At 41.5% G+C, this 22,248-nt stretch overlaps 1 protein-coding gene across 2 annotated transcripts in view; it reads right to left on the bottom strand.

The window, feature by feature from the left end:
• The window catches only part of TNPO1 (transportin 1), a 100,958-nt gene that overhangs the window by 25,731 nt on the left and 52,979 nt on the right, over positions 1-22,248 (bottom strand). For both annotated transcript variants that reach the window (XM_088443762.1, XM_088443763.1), the window contains exons 6-15: positions 21,832-21,913; positions 19,949-20,071; positions 19,114-19,232; positions 12,279-12,339; positions 12,002-12,170; positions 11,403-11,555; positions 6,538-6,763; positions 5,555-5,726; positions 5,254-5,340; positions 3,433-3,540 (exon numbers count right to left, since the gene is read on the bottom strand). In XM_088443762.1, the coding sequence (XP_088299888.1) occupies positions 3,433-3,540; positions 5,254-5,340; positions 5,555-5,726; positions 6,538-6,763; positions 11,403-11,555; positions 12,002-12,170; positions 12,279-12,339; positions 19,114-19,232; positions 19,949-20,071; positions 21,832-21,913 (1,300 nt within the window). The remainder of the gene's footprint in view (positions 1-3,432; positions 3,541-5,253; positions 5,341-5,554; positions 5,727-6,537; positions 6,764-11,402; positions 11,556-12,001; positions 12,171-12,278; positions 12,340-19,113; positions 19,233-19,948; positions 20,072-21,831; positions 21,914-22,248) is intronic.

A 22,248-nucleotide genomic window follows, 5' to 3' on the forward strand; every position in this document is an offset into this window, starting at 1 on the left:
TCAGGATGAGGTAAAAAGAGCGGTCTGCTTTCTGCACAAGTAAGAGATTGGTGAAGAAACCAGTTCCTCATTTTGGAGGCGGAATTGGGGTGATGACATCTGAGGCTGGGAATCAGTGTCCTTAATCAGCAGCATGGATTTAACTGCGGCATTAAAGGCCTCTACATTCATCGGACTAGGCTGATCCAATAATCCAGTGTTACAAAATAGTAAATGGCAGGATTTTAAGTGTAGATTGATAGAGAAATCTGAACCTCGAATGTCTCGATTTAAATGTTTTCTATGTGTAGGAAAAATATGGTAGCCCAATAAGGCCTACCATTTTACAAGCTAGAACACCTATTGCATTAAAAAGGGGACCATTTTATTTTATTTCACACAACATGGGGAAGTTAAGGGTTTCAGATCCCCCCTCTGTGGAAAATTTAATTTGTGTGTGTACGGTTTCAGTTATTGGGGCAGATGTATTAAGCTCTGGAAAGTGATAAAGTGGAGTGTTATAAACGACCAACCACTTAGCTCCTAACTGTCACGTTACAGGCTGTATACCAAACAAAACATTACTTCCGCACAGAGTCATGTTACAGGCTGTGTTTGAAAAATGACAGTTAGGAGCTGAGTGGTTGGTCGTTTATCACTCTCCACTTTATCACTTCCCAGAGCTTAATACATCTGCCTCAATATCTGGCAATCACCAGTCAATTACTAAGGGGAAACTTCATTTGAAAGGAGACACCTCAAGAGAGTGTGCCCCAAGTGTGTGCGGGCCAGTATGGGTGAGTAGGCAAAATATGCCCTTCCTTTATCAATGTAAAACTGTTTTCTTCAATAGCACTTGGCTAGACTGTATAGTGATCATCAGGAGATAGCCACTAGTGGGCCACATAATTTGAAACAGTGGACTCCCCTCTTTCAAATATGGGTGACTACACAGTTGCTGTTGTCATTATGGGGGTGAGAGGACACATACTACCCTCCATCCATATATGAAAACCATACATTCTCTGCAAAGCAGGACAACATTGTCACCAGACAATAAGTACTAAGGGGACCCATCATTTGAAAATGGGTGCTACTTAAGAATTGGAAGCCAGGTTGGACGATATTGTCTCCCATCTCTGGACTTTTTTTTTTCAGCAATGTACAGAATTAACGTCTGATGATCACACTTATCACAACTTCTATTGGGGTACCTAGTTTAAGAGAGGGGACTCCTCTCTAACAAACAAGGGTGCTCTCAACTCTCTAGGTGCCAGCGTTGGGGAGCCCCCCTTCTCTGACAATACTTTTTTTTTTATTCCCCACTTTAAACTGCCAACGTCACTGCTCCGGAACGGCCCCACTGATTCCCGGGACTTCCCTCCTGCTGAAAAGTGCCGGCGGGAGAACACTTTGCTGCAGTTTTCAGGTATAGGCGTATGACGAGCCCAACTCGTCTCCCGCAGCGAAGGCGGTTATTACATTGCATACTCACAGTATTACAAAAGTAAACCACAAATGTCATTACCCACCAGCCTACTGTTTTGGCCCCATAGAACATCATGTGACATGGACTCCATGCACAGTGTGTTAATTTCAACAACCTAAATATATAGGTGCAATCAAGGTGCCAAAACAGCTCTGACTTCTATTTAGAGGCTCTATTTTTATGTGTTCATTTTTGGGGATATTGCAAAGGTTTATTAAGCATGGTTACAAAACATATAGCCAGGTAAACACAATGGTTTGGATAGAGTTTGGCAACCTGTACAATTTCTATTAAACATATATGACAAGTAAATTCTATATACAATAGTAATGGAACACTTAAAAGCTACCTGGAGCTACAGAGCCTCATACTTTTTCTTAACTGGTGTCATTGAGGTTGGGTCATAACGACCCTGGGTGTTTTAAATTATGTAAATCTTTTTACTTAGTTATACGACGTTAGCTGCAGTTAAGACCCCCTACCCTACCTGTTTCCCGATATCACTCAGTCAGCATCAGCGCAGAGAACTAGACAGGTACAAAACTCCAAGGTTATTATGACCCAACCTCAATGTCAGCGTAACAATTTTTTTTGTTTGTTTTAATCTTCAAAGAACTCATACTTAAGTCAACAAAAAAAGTTTAATTTTAGATAAAAAGTTTTTTTCATAAGATATTAGCAACACAGAAGTTGACAATTTGTTGATTTTTTTTTAAAACTAAGTAGGAAAATAAATAAATAAATGTCCATTAGCTAATCTCTATGAGGGATATTCAATATGAAACGTTAACTTCACTGTCGAAGTTAACGTTTCATATCGGAGTTTTTACCTGCGTTAAAGTATCGGGCGCGCTCCCGCTTATACCCGTATTCAATATAAAATTAACGAAAAGGGAAACTCCGAAGTTGGATTTGTGTAAAGTTACAAATTTTTCCTTAAAAAAAATTGTAAGACCCCCCTAAAGTAGTAAAAACATGGGGGAACACTATGGGTACCCCCGTTTTAGCCTTTAATTGAAAGTCGGGGATTTAAATAGCCACAGCAGGTGTTTTTTCCGACATTGAAGAAGTGATGCAGAAGAGCACTTGGGTTATTTTTTTCGTTTTTTTAAGTGGTCCCATCAAATTTGGGGTACATGAAAATGGGTACAAGCATATTTTTATGTCCCTAAAGTAAGTTTTTAAAAATTCTGCATTTGTGCACCTGCCGCTATAATTCTATTCTAGAAAACACCTGCCGCATACTTGCAGAACAGCCCTGAACCTATTTCCCTATTGTTTAACAATTTTTTCCCATTATTTTTTTTGCACCCCAATTTTTACATTTTTTTTGCGGTGTACCTATTTTTTTTTTTAACTTTTTTTGACAGTTCTTATTTAAATGTCATTCCCAGGGGTGCAGGCTATTTTTTTTTAAGCCTGCACCCCTAAACCCCAATTCTGCACTTTTTTCGACACCTATTCAATGGTGAAAACTTATCCCCGTTTTTTTTATCAAAGACTTTTCAAAACTGCGATAAGTCTTTGAAATTGAATACGGTGTAAAAGTAAAACCTGCGATAATGACGTCATACCTCCGATATTAACGCAAAAACGATGTTATCGCACCCATATTGAATACCCCTGTATGACTTCTTATTTTATCAAAGCACCTCATTCACTAGTTCATTATTTCAAATATACTAACCTTCTAAAAATGTTTAAATCGGGCATAAAATATACCCGGGGTCATAATGACCCACCTCAACGTCCATGTAACAACTTTCCACAACAATGACACCGGGTTAAAATGATTATCCCGGTGTCTCAAGTCATAGGGTTATTGGAGGACACAGAACGAAAATGTCTAGCAATGCAAGCAAAATAGTCTTATGTAAAACATATTAACGGAGATAGAGAAGTAATAGAAGGAAACAATCTGCCACCTTATTTCTTGTGCAGGTATTAAAAGTGCAATACATTACCATTGCTTGTTGAAGAGTTTTTTGTACCAAGTTCACACAGCGCTGGTACACAGGTTCACAGTATGGTAAGAAACCAGATTGAAGTGCAGTAGCGACAGAAGATAGGCACTGAAATAAAAGCACAATATACATTTCTAACGTCACAATCCACACTAGCAGTATTTTTGTACTAGATTTCATCAGTTTAAAGGCAAATTAAAACATGTGCATCACCACTCACAAAGCAGTCATTGCAATAAAACGGTTTTAATTGGCATACTGTTATACAAGAAAACAAAATGATTGAACGGCTTTCAAGTCTTAGTTAAACTAGAACACTTAAGTTTAAGAAAGTTACTCTAGAAAAATAATCAAAACATAGACCATTTTCAGATAGAGGCTTATTTACTGATGTGGTTTAAATTTAATGCAATGTAAACACATCCATATATTTCATATCAATTTAGTGCATGAACCATCCTAGAACATTAGAACGATAGGGACTATAAAGGGCCAAAAACTAAAAAACAAACCTTCATAATATTTAAAGAGGGATTTGAGGCACAAAAATCTCAAGAAAGTGGCAATTTGCATGGTTACATTTAAAATGGAAATGTTGCCTTCCATACAATAGTTAATCTTGTTTCAATTGTGCTGATAGATACATTTTCTCTCTACAACAGTAGTTCCAGATCTACAGACTATACTTTTACCATTATCTGACTGGCAATGTTATCTGTAGAGTTGGGGGCAGATGTGATGATGAATTCCGTGAGGAAAAGAAGAATTCCTCAAAGACTCTTTATATCCAACATCCAAACAAAACGTATATGTGTCTGACCAAACGATAAAAGATGTCCTGCTTAAGCACAGCAGTGGCACAGTGGCTAGCATTATAGCTTCACAGCACTGAGGACAGGAGTTCAATTCCCAACCAATCCCGTGTTAGGGGTATTCATGTTCTACCTGTGTTACTGTGGGATTTGTCACACTCTCCAAGAACATATTATGTTAATTGGCTTCTGCCAAAAAACCTCTAGTGCGCATGTGTGTCTATGTGCAGGGAACATAGGACTGTAAGCCTCACTGGGGCAGGAACTGATGCGAATGACAAAATGCACTCTGCAAAGTGCTATGTAATACGTGCACTATATATATATATATATATATATATATATATATATATATATATATATATATATAGATGAATAAATTGAGCAAAAAAACAAACAAACATATGAAAGCATTACGATGGGTTTACAAGCATATGTAGCAAATTAGCCCCAAGTCAATATCATTAGACTACTTGAGAAACATGGGAACTATAGTGCAGCAATAGTAGGAGAGGGGCAGCTTTAAAATTGAATCAAAGGAGATATAAAAGCTGTAAAGAATGTAAAATTCGCCAGCAGTTCAGATTTTAGAGATATCCATTGTTGAAAACAGGTGGTTAAAGCGAATTGACTGAGGTACTATTTAAGTCACCTGTGCTCAACCATGGATATCTCTAGAACCTGAACTGTTGGGGAGCCTTGAGGACAGAGTTTGGGAACTCCTGCTTTTAGCCTTTTACTGAGGCATTTCTGATCAGCAGCATACTGACAACCAGAGCAACCACTGCTCACGTGTACAGTTCCCAGGGACAAATGTCCCAAGAGGAGAAGAGGCAGCCGCATGGCCAGGTATCTGCCCTCCCCAAAGAGGACTGAACCCACACTGCTTTATTTGCTGCTGGGATGGACATCAAAAGATAATTTATAGCAGTCAAAGTCACGTGAACTTTAAAAAGGTATAAATCTAAACAAGATTATCCTTCAAACTACTAATACCTAAAGTACTTGCCTCGAGTAAAGGGAAGAGATCCTTGTCCTCATCCTTTAGAACATTCCATTTCTGAATAAGTGGAGGCATCAGCATCTGAATATATTCCTAAGGCAGAATAAGGCCATTACCAACAAACTAAGAACCAATACACTGTAACAAATACTAAATATGTAGTCAGGGCCCCTTTGATTGACTTCAGCTTTGTTAAGTATTTTGTTGGCATATAACAAATCCCCACTGCCCAGAAGTAATAATATTAACTGAAATCATTTAAACAAATATTGTCATTACAGAAGCTGACAAAGGATTTAATACTCACTGGCTTGTTTAAATGATGCCCCACAGAATCTGCTAGCGTCCCTATGGCATCATAAAGGATGAGCAGGTTTTTATGCTGGTATTTACTGAATGCAAAGACCAAGGTGTCCAGGATGTAAGCCAAGTAAGGGACGAGTTCAGTACACGCCTCCTCTTCTAAGGTAGCAAAGGCACTAGGGACAAGAGGGTTTGACAGATGAGTGCACATGCAACACGCCAGGTTACACCATGACAAAGGGGAACCATAGCAGCACGGCTAGTCTCCTGAGCTGCTGGTTCACCTTCCACCTAGTTAGTTACAACACAGATTGGGGATAAAAAATAATAATAGCAACACTGAAAAATATATTTTACAGTAATAGAGAACATTGGCTTATGAAGGATTAAAATGAGAGTGTATTAAAATAATAAAAACATACATAGATGTTAATAGCTCATTTCTTTTGAAAAGAGCAGCTATTAAACAGCAAAATGATCCCTGAATTGTACTTATGTCGGAAGAGAGGATCAAGGTTCTTCCTTGTCAATGGATATTTAGTGCAGAAGAATAAAAGAAAAATGTAAAATATTATATACATTTATTTGGAATTTGGGCAACGCCTACAGAAATCAGTGGAAATACTCCAACCAGTAAAAGTACATTTTCATGCCGACCTTTTGTTGGCTTTCTGAGACCATTGAAATGAATGGGAAATATCACAAATCTCACTGGAATCCAGGGAGATTAGTCTGAGATTTTCATAGTGATTTCGCAAATGACCTTTCCTAAATTCTCCCTGCACTAGAGGTCATAAATGGAGAAATTAATGTTTTCTGCCAATGCGTGCTGTAATACGACATTTTTGAAGAGGTTGACATGACAATGTGTTTATTACATCAGGTGAATTGTAAATTGCCATGCAAGTCACTAAAGATGGGGGATTTGATCAAAAAGTGTTGATAGTTCATTCCCTAATTGTTTTGACAAATACAAACATAACATACCTGCAAGCAGCTTCTTGTACTCTCTTGTTGCTGTCGAGTATACGTTTTAGCAGCTCTGTCATTAATGGCTTTAAATACATGTCCGGGGGCTGGCCAACTACCCAGTGTGCATAGCGGCTAAGGGTCCAGCAAGTAATGGAGCGTACAAGAGCCTTCTTATCAGAAAGGCACTGAATAAGGTGGGGGATGAGCTCAGGAAGATATGGAATCATACCCTGCATGCAACCTAAAACAAAACATTTACAGGTTTCAAAAATTGGGCATATTAAGACATTGGAAAGAATTATGTTTTCCCAGCACTCAATGGGAATAGAAAAGCAAATTAAGCAATATAGTCCAGAAATCACTTTTTATGAAAACCAACCTATATTGTGTTGATTGAGAAGATCCATCTGTTATTACCTTACACAAATCCAAACTAGTCAGCAATTTCATACATAAAAAAATCTATGGAAAATTTTCCTTATGTGGGAAAGTTATATAGACACTTTCTACTTCTATGCGTTCCCTAATCCATAATAGTCTACAGAACTCGTCCTGGTATCTGTTACAACTTACAGCTAATGACCCTCCGATAAGATTGCAGTATTGATTTTTCTTTTCAATAACTTTTTATATGCACATATGGGGGAGCTATCTAGTTTATTTATATTTCTATTATGTCCTTACAATGATTTGTTGTACTATTCTAATTTTCTTTTCTTATGGTCCTCCTCTTTGCTGTTTGGATAATATTGTACACCATTTGCACTATTGTACAACTATTGTGATCGTTGCATTTGTATCATTGTGATATCTGTAAATGTGACACTTGACACTTCAATAAAAAATTTGTTTATAAAAAAAACAAACTCTATGGGTCATTCCATGTGACTCATGTAACATTTTCATTTTTAGAAGTTTAAATGCACCAAACACAAAAATGAAGCTCATTCACTGACAGTTACATTAAGTTCATCAGTAGAAATTAAGTTGAAAAAGTCTTGGCATCTGCTGAGATACAATTTAATTTTCATGTATCGTGGCCTATATTTCATGGAATGACCCCTATATAAAAGCTTAGCAGTTCAAGAGGTAGCAAGGTAACAGGCCCATTTTACAGGTCTCTTTATAAGCACAGAACACAGACTGATGCACACAAACAGGAGAACCTGCCACATGCTTAAAGGGAATTGATATCCCCCAACCCCTAGAGACGAGCATTAGCCCGAAGCACATATTAGCGGGCTCATCGTCCGGCTGCCAGGTGACACCGGCAGCTACTGATCCATATCTGCCGTCTACACGCTCAGAGGGAACAGAGGACTATAGTCCCTAGAGACGAGCAATAGAGTCACAGATGCTGGGAGCGGACAAATCGTCTGGTGGATCTTTGAAAATTGCAGGTTCAACATCCTGGTAAAAGAATACTTTAATATTATTTCTCTCTTTTATCACCACATGGCCATGAGGGACATTTATTAAAACTGCATATTGCAGGGTTAAAGAGAGTATCTTTGGCAAGTTTACAAATTTACAGCTGTCTACATATTTATAAAAGAGACTGCTAACTGCTTTTCATATATGAACATTATCCTTATTTAAGCTAAAACGAAAACATCACATTGCCATAAGAATCTACAAAGTGCTTTAAGCTGCTATACAGGTGAAGCAGTTGAATCATTTCACATGGAGAACGGGTGTGCTATTAGAACGATCTGTATTAGATCAAACAGCAGGAGACAAACTGTGCATCAATCTACCTCAGAGCGAAAAGCAACATATTGCTACAAGAGTATCTTTAGAATTGAAAATATTAGTGAATAATGTTGCTTTGTTACATTCCAACTATGGCTTGTTCTGAATAGGCATTATTTTCTCTGAGATTAGAGTCATTCATTATTATAATAATTTTTCGATTTAGTATTAAACCACTCCTTAGATGCAATAGGGGTATACTGTATATATACACTGACTCCTTTGGAGTTTCTTTTATAGATTTATGTGTGTGGTATATTTAACTTGATGGAGACAAATAACTAACTATTGGATTGTATTATTGCTGGCCGGCAACTGCTATATGTTAATTGTAATAATAATATAATTTTATGCTTTTTTAAATTAATATATATATTTAATATTGCTGATGTCAGCGCTCTCTTTCTCTTTTTTCTAGTTTACCTATAAGGACAGGAGGTTCTGAGTAGATCTCCCACTTAGAGAGCTGCAGATTCAGCAATTATTAATTGATTTGTTTTTTAAATTCTAAGGTTTTGATTAGATTGGTGCCAGGTATATTCCAGCTTGAAAAAGGCTACAGTAGTAGCCGAAACGCATTGCTGCTCTCTACCAGCTATTGGAGCTACTCCCCATTCAAGACCAGGCGCTGCTGATACATTGACAGCCGGTCTGCACTGTCTTCTGTGAGACCTGTTCACAGCTGAGCCGATAGCGGGCTCCCCCTGCCTACAGCACTCACCGATGTCCAACCCAGACGGGGATTATTTCCACGTGACTACTGGTCAGAGGTCCAGACGGACGTCAGTATACAGACAGATACTGATGCAGACTACGGAGGGACAGTGTGCTGCATCGCATCCAGCCGTGCCGGACGCAAATACTCCTGGCTTATCCTGCTGAACCACGCCGAGCTAGTTTAAGCTCAGTCTCCTTTGACCATCAAGGGACGGCACGGTTTTATTCACAGGTATCCACCTTTTGTTCCTTATCATCTAAGTACCCAGCAGAACATTGTGTGACTCTCAACCGCTCATAAGGGTACTTATTTGTATTCTATATACAGACCTATTTCTGGAACATATGCTCAGCCTCCATATTTACATCCAAGACTTGTCACATTGCCTGTGTCTTTGATATTATTGACCGATATTATTTCAACGGGTTCATTAATACTGATATATTGCTGGGGAGAGCTATCAATTAGCTATAGGCTACACTATTGCCTTCTATTACTGTATTTTGCTACAAGGGTTTATAGCCACCTTTATTTAGGGATATGGTGTAGCCACCACCTTATCTATTTTAGGAGATTGTTACAGATTATTGAAGCCTGATCAACTCCCTAATTTGAATGGTTTACGTTTTCCAGCTTACCACGTTTTACATGAGCTAATTAGCAGTGGTCTATGTCATATATTTTTATGTGCCTTTATGTGTAGGTTTGTTTATTCTTTTAAAGTATTAAACTTTATTCATTTACATACATGTGTTGTTCCTATGTTCCAACATATCAGAGCGCAGTTTTTTCCTTCATTGTTTGTGCTTGTGAGGTTGGCAATCACCTATTACTGCTGCACTGATATTTGATTCTCTGGCTCATTAGCGCTGAGGTTTCTCTTGTGTTTTTTCTAGTTTACCTATAAGGACAGGAGGTTCTGAGTAGATCTCCCACTTAGAGAGCTGCAGATTCAGCAATTATTAATTGATTGTTTTTTAAATTCTAAAGTTTTGATTAGATTGGCGCCAGGTATATTCTGTTTTTTTTTGTGCTATAGTTGGTGACAAGTCAGTCTAAAAAGCAATATTGTTAAGACACTAACACACAGGTTCTCAAACTCGGCCCTCAGGACCCCACCAAACAGTACATGATTTCCAGGTCTCCTCACAGAATCACAAGTGAATTAGTTAGCTCCACCTGTGGATCTTTTAAGATGTGTCAGTGAGTAATAATTACACCTGTGCACCTGCTGAGTGACCTGCAAAACATAAAGAGTGTGGGGTCCTGAGGACAGAGTTTGAGAACCACTGCACTAACGTATAGGTTAGTACTAAAAAGCCAATTAAGCAAAAAGGATTTTCTTAGGCAAGTTTTTGGAGATGTGTAGGTTGGAAATATGGATAACTACACATTAACACTCAAGAGTAAGTGAAATGCTAGTTAGCAGCATTCGTAAACTTATGACAGCTTCCGGAGCTGTAAATCTCTGCAATTTCTAAAATAAAACACCTTGTTACTGCTGTAACAAGCTGGTTAACAGGGCGACAGTGTGTGTAAAGCTGGGCATCCACTTTACAATTTTCTGTCAGATATCTGTCCAATCTGGCTGGTTGGAATGAAAACCTGGTAACGTATGGGAGCAAATGACAATTGTCCATTTGCTCACAAACACTGGAAAATAGGCAAAAATGGTTGTTCAGACAAATTGGTTAAAACGCACGAATTTAACCAATTTGAACAATTTTTTTTGCCCTTTTTTCAGTGTTTAAAACCATATGATCGACTGTCATTTGCTCCCATACATTACCAGGTTTTCATTCCAACCAGCCAGATTGGACAGAAAATTGTATAGTGGATGCCAGCTTTAGTCTCATAATCCCTGCTCTGTATATGATAAAGATGTGTTGCTCATAAAATGGTTAAAAAAAAATTGGGAATTTTCAACAAGCTGTATGTATCCCCAAAAATTCTTATTGAATAAAATTAAATTTATCAGATATAAATTAGTGAAGAATTGATCTCTTAAAAAAGGGATGGGGAACCTCAGGCCCGGAATCATATAAGGCTCCCGGAATCATTCGGTCTGGCCCTCGGAGCTTATTGCTGCTAGCCTCATTTGGCTAGCAGGATGTCTAGAATAGCACCCTGCAGCCAAAATCTATTCAGCAGTGGTCACACCGCTGCACTTACAGCTCCCGGAGCATCCTCAGGATGCTCCGGGCATTGCTGTAATAACCGGCGATTGTGGACCCACCCATGTGACATCACACGGAGGGGGCATGGCCTGCACTAGGCCCGCGAATAATGTTATATATATCAAAATGGCCGTCGGGAGAAAAAAAGGTTCCCCGCCCTTGTCTTAAAAGCACACAGGAAGCCAGTTTCTTAATACTTAAAAAAAAAAAAAAATTATAATAGAAGAACTCGCCTTCTGCAATTGCACCAAGAACCAAGATTCCAGACTCTTTGACTACCCATTCTGGATGGAAAAGAAGTTCTTTCAATAGAGGCAAAATGTGTGGCAAAAGATCATCCCGAAACACATTGGCAAGTACATCAAGAGCTGCAGCAGAACACTTCCCTGGAAGAGAGTACAAGAGTATTTAGGTGATAATTTCATTAGTAACATCTGCTATTGCCCCCTGTGGGCCTGATATTTTAGAACTATTATGTGTATGTTCTATGGAATAAATGGATATATTTCTAGGTTTATAATCATGACTTCTCTATTCAGTTGTAGTGCTGTTTTATCTTATGCAGACAAGAAAGGAGCATGCGCCTTGTAAGCGGAGTACGTGGCTTCTGAGACAACCATATTCGCTTTCTTTCAAATGTATTGAGATACCATAAATATAAGCAGTTCATAAAATTGACATATACCATAATCTCAAGTTTACTAGCATCATGTACGGCGTGTATATCAAATCTGTAGCCATTTTCCTCAGTCGCCTACAGTCAGTGCACAGTGCATTTTAATAGTGTAATCATTTTACAAATGATAAAATAGTAACTGCATTCCCAACGTACTTATATTCCAGTCAGAGATGGTTTCATCATCATCAAGGTCATCATCGTCATCATCATCTTCCTCAATCCCATCCTCCTCATGTGGCTGAGCCACTGTTCGTGATCTGTGGAATCGGGGCCGTATGTCCTGATCACTATCAGGAACAGCTTCATCCTCTTCTACGTCACCCTGGATAATGGGCAATGCACATCTCATAATTAACACTGCCAGTCAGATTACATGGTTTGTGGGGTTTCCCATGATTATTCGTATATTGTACTAGACCAGAGTACTCACCTTAAGCAAGATAATATCTATTTCTGAATATTTCATTCCATTCACCAAAACTGGTATCAACCTAGAAAACAAACATGATGGGTAATCTAACAGCTTGAAGATAGATAGATATGAGAGAGATGGTAAAACTTACCTTGGTTAACTCTCTTTCTTCGAAGTCCATAGGGCTCCACAGTGAGACATTGGGGATATCCCAAAGAAGTTCAAGAGCGAGAACGCTCCTGAGCTGATAGGAGAACCCCTACACCCGAAGGAAGCATCCTGAGGCAAATGTATCAAAGGCATAAAACCTAAGAAGGGTGTGGACAGAAGACCAGGTGGCCGCCTTGTATAGCTGTTTAGCTGGGGCACCACGCCAGGCTGCCTACGAGGGACCCGCAGAGCGAATAGAATGAGTAGAGACTGTAGTCGGCGCAGGAAGGCATGCAAGCCTGTAAAATAGTCATGCAAATCCATCAAGTCAGAGTCTGTTAGCTGGCCATCCCTTCTTGTGGAATCCATATAGGACAAAGAGGGAATCCGATTTCCTGATAGAAGTAATATGGTCCAAATAGATCTTTAGAGGACGGACCACATCCCATGAAGCCTCACCTGCCAAAAGGTCTGGTGAATTAAAGGCCAGGACCACAATTTCCTCATTCAGGTGGAGGTGAGGCGAGAAACCACCTTGGGAAGGAAGCCTGGGTGTATTCGAAGAACAGCCCTGTCCTGATGAAATATCGAACAGGGGGAGCGACATGAAAGCGTCCATAAATCCAATACCCTACGGGTAGATGCTATAGCCATTTGACATCCACTGATTCCAGGGGTTCGAATGGAAGTACCTGAAGTGCTTGGAGCACCACTGACATATCCCATGAAGCCAAAGACAAAGGGAGGTTGTATACATAGAACACCCTGCACGAAGGTGTGAACATCCGGTATAGGAGCAATTCTGCTCTGAAACCAGATAAACAAAAGCAGAGACCTGCACTTCCAGAGATGCTAGGCGGAGGCCTAGATCCAATGCAGCCTGAAGAAAGGCCAGAATTCTAGAAACCTTAAAGACCTGAGGGTCATAGTTTCTTGGAGCACCTCATTGAAAATATGTATACCATATTCTGTGGTAAATCCTGGCTGAGGCTTGTTTACGTGCCTTTAGCATGGTCTGGACCACAGAGCTGGAAAAACCCTTAGTCGTTAGGAGGGACGTCACAATAGCCAAGCCGTTAAAGAGACGGGCTAGGTCCGGATGGAAACATGGATCCTGAGACAGCAGGTCTACTCATAGAGGGAGCTGAAGAAGAATGTCTATGGAGAGTCTTTGAAGATTGGAGTACCAGTGACGTCTGGGCCAGGCCAGAGCTATGAACAGGACTGTGCCTTCCTCCTGTCAGAACTTTCGAAGCACTCAACGAAGCATGGATATTGGGGGGGGGGAAGATATGCTAAATGGGAGTTCCACTTTACCAACAATGCGTCTATGAAGGCTGTGTCGGGATCCTTTTGTTCTGGCTCCATAAATTGGAAGTTTGTTTTTGTGTCTGGAGACCATGAGTTCCGGAAGACCCCATTTGTCCACTAGATGCTGGATGTAGAGTCCATTCTCCTGCATGCATGTCGTGATGGCTGAGGAAATCCGCCACCCAATTGTGAATCCCCGGGGTGAACACTGCGGAGATGGCTGGAAGATTGCGGTTAGCCCAGATGAGAATGCGGGACACATGTTATTGCTGGCTGATTGAGTGCCCCCCTTGGTGACTGAGAAAGGTCACAGCCATGGAATTATTGGACTGTACTTGCACTGGCCTGTTTTACAGAATATTCTGAGCCAGAGTGAGAGCTCTGTAGATGGCTCAAAGTTCCAGGATGTTTATTGGCAACACTGCCTCGACTGGGGATCATCGGCCCTGGAAGGATTGCTGGCCAGTTACTGTGCCCCACCCTTGGAGGCTTGCGTCCATGGTGAGGAGAGCCCAGCCCAGGACCAAAAGGGACAACCCTTGTTCAAATGGAATGTCTGTAGCCACCAGGCTAGGGACAGGCGAACCTCTTGGGGGAGGCTCATCGTCTGGGATTTGAGCAGATGGGATAGCCCGTTCCACCTGGAAAGATTTAGGTGTTGGATGGGCCTGGAGTGAAACTGTGCGAACTCCACCATATCAAAGGTGGACACCATTGATCCTAAGGCCTGCATTGCAGAGTGACTCGACACACTGCGATTGTGAAGCAGTCTGCGTAGTCTATGCTGTAGTGCTGAAATCTTGTCTGCCGTTAAGAAGATACTCTGAACTCAAGAGTCCAGGAGGGCTCCCAAATGTACCATCCTTTGAGAGGGTGTCAGGGAAGACTTTTTTTTCCAGTTGATCAGCCAACTGTTAATTTGTAGAAAGGCAATGGTTATCTGCAGATGGCTGTGAAGAGTCTCTGGGCAGCTGGCCAACAGCAAGAGATCGTCCAAGTACGGGAGCAATCTGATCCCTTGACAACGAAGAGACTGCCATAATCTTGGTAAAGAATGTAAAGATACGAGTCCCACTCCAGCGCTGTTAGTATTCCACAAATTTTGAAGGGATATATAAACGATCTATCTCTTACTTTATTAAAAAGGTAAGTTCACCAAATATTCCTTTATGGCTCAAAGAGTTCTTATTCCAAAAAGATAGGTATTTTCCTTTTCCCCTTCAGGATTTTTCCATAGAGGAAGGACCTTTTCCTCAATATTCCTCTCAAACTAGAAAAAGAAAAAACATAGTGCAATATCATATGATGCACAGTAAACAAAATTTTAATAAATCATCACACTCACATTTAGATTAAGAACAGAGCATATCGCATCACACCCAGGATGCATACAAACTTGAGCGTCGCAACGGACATGGACACCAGGGAGCTTCTAAATGAGAACAGCAGAAAACAAGGGGGGTCCCGGACACCTACCCAATTCTCGCTTTGTCCACCAGGTCTACAGTCCAAATCGTCCCCAAACCTTCACCCGCTTAATGCGTTTCGGACTGTAATGTCCTTCTAGAAGCTCCCTGGTGTCCATGTCAATTACAACTCCCAAGTTTGTATGCATTCTGTGTGTGAAGCAATACGCTGTATGTTCTTAATCTAAATGTGTGTGATGATTCATTAAAATTTTGTTTACTGTGCATCATATGTTATTGCACTATGTTTTTTCATTTTCTCGTTTGAGAGGAATATTGAGAAAAAAGGTCCTTGGGGGTCCTATATGGAAAAATCCAGACGGTGAAAAGGAAGCAAAAAGGAAAATACCAATCCTTTTGGAATAAGAACTATTTGAGCCATAAAGGAATATTTGGTGAACTTACCTTTTTAATAAAGTAAGAGATTGATCATTTATATATCCCTTCAAAATTTGTGGAATACTAACAGCGCCGGAGTGGTACTCGTATCTTTACATTATTTGTCACTAAGTGAAATATAAGGATTCCCTGGAGTCCCTACTGGCTGCAGTTTCTGCGTAGATTCAGAACTATTGTTTATATTTTTTATAATCTTGGTAAAGACCTAAGGGGCAGTTAAGAGACCAAATGGCAGAGCCTGAAATTGGTAATGGTGCTGCAGTGTAGCAAACCGGAGATATTGTGATGAGAAGGCACTATAGGCACATGTAGGTAAGCGCCCTGAATGCCTTGGGATACCATAAAATCTCCAGGCTCCATAGCTAGGATAATTGAACAAATTTATCAGGGTGCCCAGGTTTCGCATGGAAACCCGGACTTGAGGTTGAGGATAGACTGATGAGACCCATTGGGCTTCTGAACTAAGAAAAGGGTAGAATAATAGCCCTTGCCCCATTGAGAAAAGGAGACCGAATTATTACTACTGGGGACTGAATTACTTTATTGAGCAGCAGGGCCTTGGTTGAGTCCGATGGAGGTCCTGTGCAACAGAACTGATTTGGGGGGGGGGGGTGGGGGGGGGGGGGGGGGGGGGGGGGGTTGCCTCAGGAAGGAGAGGGCATATCCGTGGGAGACTACTTCCCTTACCCAGATATCTGACGTGCCTTGATGCCAAACTTGGGCGAATTGAAGAAGTCGGCCCAGTCAGGCTGTAGGTTTGTCTTCAGACTTGGCAGGTGGACATCTAGTAGCCCAGACCTGTTTGGCCCAAGGCTTGGAGGGCCTTGGGTGATATCTGTTGCCCGCGGCAAGGACTGACCCATGGCTTTTCGTTGAGGGCGAAAGGATGACGCCCGCGGCATTGTATTATATGCAGAGGGCAGGAACGCAGTCCAAAGTAGTCGCAATTTTGTCCAATTCTGGACCAAATAGGGATGTCTCCTGCTTAAGGTAGAGACTCAAAGAGCCAGTTTTCATTCTGAATCTGCTTTCCAGGAACATAGCCAAAGAATACAGCGGGCCACTACTGAAGTGCCAGATATCCTGGAGGCCAGGAGAGCCGTATACATAGCTGCTTCACCTAAGTAGGAGGCTGCATCTCTAATGTGAGATATGTAGGACAGCTATTTCCTCGAAGCATCAGGGGGAAAAGTCTCTTCTAGGGCCTCTGCACATATCTCAATGGCTTTTGCCAGCCAGGCCGTAGCCCTAGCAGGACGAGCAATAGCTCCTGTGAGTAAATAGATTTATGACAAGCTTCTATACGTCTATCTGTAGTCTCCTTCAAGGAGGTTGCAGTATGAATGGGCAAGGTGGCATATTTAACCAGACGTGTTACATGAGAATCCACTGTTGGGGGAACTTCCCAATCAGTAGTTGGAAGAGGGTAAAAGGAACTGAACCATTCGAATTTTAAACCTTTTACCGGGCATATTCCAAGCTTCACTCATGTGATCAGATAGCTGGTCACAGTGAGGAAACTGTGGTAAAACAACCTTTTGGTCTCTTAGCCACTTACCTGACAACCGGTCAGAAATTGCCTGGTCCGCAGGAAAGTCCAGGTAGTCAGAAGAGATCCGTTCTGCACGTGTAGAACAAATTTTCTCTTCAAAAAGACAGCCGGATGGTTGCGGTTGTGCCTCTTCAGCTGGCTGCGTTCGCATCAAAACTGACCACGTCAGTTAAGTGGTTAAAAAGTGCATGCTTTTTCTTACAAGCGGGTTCATCCTCTATTTGTAGAATCGTTTTAACAGCTCTCACAAGAGCAGGTATATTTAATTTAGAAGGTGGCTCCTCTTCGTCTGAGTCAGTGAGAGACCTGCGTCATCTGCCTCCCCAGATGATATTCAGAACCAGATAACTGTGTGGATTGGAAAGATATCATAGTACGTTTAGTAGGCTTAGTGGGTAAAGGTTTATCTTTTTGCAGCATTTGCTGAAAAAACCGTTGAGGTATTAGCCAAACTCTGTACTGAGGTAGACAGTATGTCTATCCATGGGGATTTGTAGGGGGTACCTGCTGTGGCCATCCCATAGGGGGGAGCTACCACGGGGGACTGCTACTTGGTCCGCAAGTTCTGCCAGCATTTGTGAAAAAGGCAGCCCAGGGTGGGTCCTGAGGAAAAGACAGCAGAGCTGATGGACCTGGGCTGTGTAACAAATTAATACAGAGACCATCCTGAATGAGGTCCTCTGTAGCTAAGCCCGCAGAGCAGGACATACAAGACACCAGAGTATGAGCAGTAGCCTCAGGCTGCTTGTTATTCTTTCCTCTGCCAGCCATAGCCTAAAGAATAATAGAATACACAGTATGATGAAGTGCAATAAACACCTTGCAGTATGTGTAATATGGCACAACGTAGTGTGCAACCGCGCTATATATGGCACAGTGTAGTGTGCAACCGCGGTATATAGTATGTGATAGTTCTCACGTGTATATAGCAGATGCGAGGTACAATGAACCCCCAAATACCTTAGTATGTAAGGGTGTAATAGGAAAAAAGGGACAGGTATAAACGGACAGTATAGAAAGATTAGCGCTAGCACAACTCCCATACAAACGCAGAAAAACACATTACATGTCTGCAATGGGCACTAAAATCAACTACACAGACCACAGTGGCTGGTAGGATATAGCGCTGTATAACCTGGCCCATGGGAGAGACTGAACCCAGCATTTCCCGGAGACATGCTTGCCTAAAATGGCTGCCGCGTGTCTCTGAGGGAGCAGAGGGTGAGGGAGGAGCAGCAGCTCAAGGAACACCAAGACTGCAGTGGAAAGGCGCTCTGAGCTGGGGGATGTGCTGCAGGGAAAGCACCTTATCCCCCAACGTTAACCACCAGGTCCCCCTGTCCTTTATAATATGCCTCTGCGCCCGTATGTTATGCCCCGGTGGTCTAGTGGAGTAGTGGGCAAGCCAGTGTCCACATCAGCACCTCTGGCGTGTCTCCTGAGACCGGAGGCAAGTCTGGGGTCCAGGGAGCATGCCAGCTAGTCCTCCTCGGAACCATGCCGGGAGTACCTAGCACAGGCTTGGTGTCACGGCGCCGCAGAGGGGTGATGGAGCGGCAGCACAGATGTCCGGAGGACAATCTGGTGCTGCTCACCCATTTGGTAAAAACATAAAAGTAAAAGAAATCATAAAATTGAAGTTTGGGCTCCTTAACGCAACCTTCTGTAATAATGGTGGTCCAGCTCCTGCCGGACACCAACAAAACTAAAGTGCCCTCAGGCTGTGGGCGGGATATAGGGGGAAAGACCGGAGCATCCTGGGATTGAAAAGCTTTGCTGTTGGTGTTCGGTCTTCCAGGTCCCACCTACACCCCAATGTCTCCCTGTGGAGTTCTATGGACCCTGAAGATAGATAGATAAACTATCAATATACACAGAAAATGCCAAAATAGGCTCAGCACATGGGTGAGGAAGACTAAGCAGCAAATAATTTAAATGTATATAGGTTTGTGTCACAAAATGCAGAGGTACTCACTTTGCAAGATGTCTACATAGCACTTCTTTGCAGATTGGTTGCTCAGCAAGAGTCAGCCAAAACTCACAAGCCTCCAAAGCAACATTTTCGTCTTGGTCCTGCGTTCTCAGCAGCATGTACTATAGATTGGGGTACATAAATCAAATCACATAAGCATAGAAATCCGAACTCAAGTAATACAATAAACTGCACACGAAATAGCACACCCACCTCCCATTTACTTTGCTTACTAGTACCCAGTAAAATTATATCTAGTGTAAAATATCATCCTTCATCTTATCCCTTTGTACATGCTATGAAAAAACCTGGTGCTAGCCATTGCCGCCTCCTCTTTGACTGCTTTCTATAATTTGAGACCAGAGTATGAAAATGCCCCCAATAATATCAAACATGATCATTTTTTGCAAGCCCATAAGTCAAAATGATGTATTCAGATATATTGCAACGAGAAATACTACATATAAATATCAATTGATAACTACAATAGACCAAAAGGAGGTTAGTGGTCTTAACATTACAGGCAATAGCAGCAAAACACACAATGCTGATGGCAGTGGTCACATGACAGACTTATTGTTTATCTGCTATCAACAGTGTTATGGTTTTAGCTTAATGGAAATATAGATAAATTAGAGAAGCTATCACCTTAGATGGACAATTTCAAAGAGGATTCCAATTCCAAATGCCCTGCACACAGTTACAGGCACCTGGTGTTCGAAATGTGGTCACCTGAGGCGACGTATTCCCAAAATGTAGCTATAGAACCCTCTTTAGAGTCAGAACTGCTCTACAAATACAAAAAGGTGCAATGCAATACAGTGCAACAAAGACAAACCTCCACAATGTTGTGCATGTGAGGAAGCAGGCGGTCCATTCGGACTTCCAGCAGCATGACAAGCGCCCTGCAGACATTTTTACGAACCTCTGACTCTTCATCAGTGGCCAAAGCAAACAGATTCTGTCAAGAGAAAGGGTTAATATTCACCAAAAATATCGCACCCTACTATGTCATAATAGACATATATGAAAGGAAAAACAAAGTTGAAGTATAACACCACCGTTGCAAAATACTACAACTCCCTGCCCGATAAAAAGGGCAGACAGTAGGTTGCAATGGAAAATATATTAAGCCATAAATTATGTATTTGAGTTTCAGTGAAAAGCAGACTTTGATCTTTAACCACTTACCTGGCATGATTGTCTGGGATACGACCGCAGCCAGGCGGGTTTTTAACTTGCCATCTGCTGCGCCCCTGGGGTTGGTAATTAGTAAATCTGTTCTGCAAATGTGCAAAATGGATTTCCCCCTCCTGACCCAGTTTAATCAGTTCCATCTGCCCCACACTCTGCTGCGGTCTCTATAAGAAAGTGAGGGGCAGGCTATGCCACAGCGGTAGAGGTCATCTTTTGGCACTGAGGGGAAAGTGGCCCACTAATACTGTGGTGGCTCTGCCACTGGGATCTATTACCACTAGGGGGTAATAATGTTGGTGATCTTGCCACTTGGGGGACTAGTTCTACTGGGGTAGAGATTTTACAGTGGGGGCCTGTATGAGAGGAGGGACACACACAGAGACCCACACAGACCCACAGATTAATTGAAATAAAAAAAAACCTGATATAGGCAAGATGATTTGTAAACTGTTTTAAGTTGCATTTTTATAAAGCTTGATACAATATTGAAACTGTATGTACAGCCTACAGTAGCTGCATTTGTACTTTCATTCCTATTCCCTATGACCTTGTAATAAGAAATGTACTGATGTGTTTATCTGTTCAAATGGCTTCAACCAGCCCAGCAGAATACCCGCTGAAAGATCAAACCACAAGCCGTACTTAAAAATGATAAGAGAAACAGACCCCCACATATTAATGCTCATTTATAATTTGTCACAAATATGCAGTTATAAAATAGGGGAATGGTACATGAATAACAAAGAATACCTAACCAGAAAAGACAAGGAGGAAATACTGAAAGTTTAGCAGCATAAGAAAACCTAAAAGCTAGAGTAAAGGTAAAGGTATAGTGCAGGAGAAGTAATAAAAGACAAAAGGATAACAACCAACAATAGAAGACAGAACATGCATGAGGTGTTGGACAAGGAAACACCTGTGGACTAGATGGGGGTAGGTAATAATAAGTGGAAGGAGGGCCCTGTTTGTGGCAGTTTATAATCTAAAGGGGATGAGCTGACAAGGTGGTGACAGGATGCATAAGAGGACGTTCCATATGCGCAGGGCAGCACAGGAGAGTCTTTGAGATGGTTATCAGTGGGGGAAGGACGAGGAGAAGGCGGCACAGGGGTCTAGAGGCCTTTTTGCAGGTGGGGGTGAAGAGTTCGAGTTAGACAGTAACGGTGATGGAAAGCCTGTGGGGGCAGAGAGGGGAGGCAGAAGCAGAGTGACGACAGGTGAAAACCAGTTGTGTTGCAGCACAGAGATTTAAAGTGCGGACAGGCGGCCAGGTATGAGGCACGAAGTGGTTCCATTAGCCAAGACAAGCAATAGTGAGAGTGGGTAAGTATTGAGTAAAGAGTGTGGAAGCATTACAAAGGTGGAAGTGACAGGTTTGGGACAAGGATTGAATGTGGGAAGTAATGGTGAGGAGTATAGGTTGGCAGCCGTTTTTTTTTCCAAAGTGATCACTGTTTTCCGATGATTAACTATTATGGGTATCAATTAATAAATGGTGTGATTTAGAGACTTGTACGTTCATACCTCAATAAAGGAATCAATGTGCAGCATAAGGGCTTGCGTTCTGCCAATGATGAATTGATTTACACAGGCAACAGCATGTGACCTATTTAAGAAAACAAATAGCAAAATATTTGTGCAGATGAATCCAAGTAGCACACACACACACACATATAGACATAACAAATATTAAATACATTTCATAATAACCTCCCACCACTCCAGCTAAGGTTGGCTGGTGAATTCTGAACTTCAGCGTTTCACATACATAAGGGGTTGTGTCATGTAATGATTTACCTTACAGTGATAACTATAAGACACAACAAGGTCCATCTCACACATTTCTAATCTAATCCGATCCAACTGTGTTGCCTTCAAAATAATTAATAAAATAGCCTAAATCATTATCGGGTACATTGGTAAATGCAGGTGGAAGATAAC

This window comes from Taudactylus pleione, unplaced genomic scaffold (assembly GCF_031769625.1).
Source record: "Taudactylus pleione unplaced genomic scaffold, aTauple2 ptg000333l, whole genome shotgun sequence".
Taxonomy (NCBI): Eukaryota; Metazoa; Chordata; class Amphibia; order Anura; family Myobatrachidae; genus Taudactylus; species Taudactylus pleione.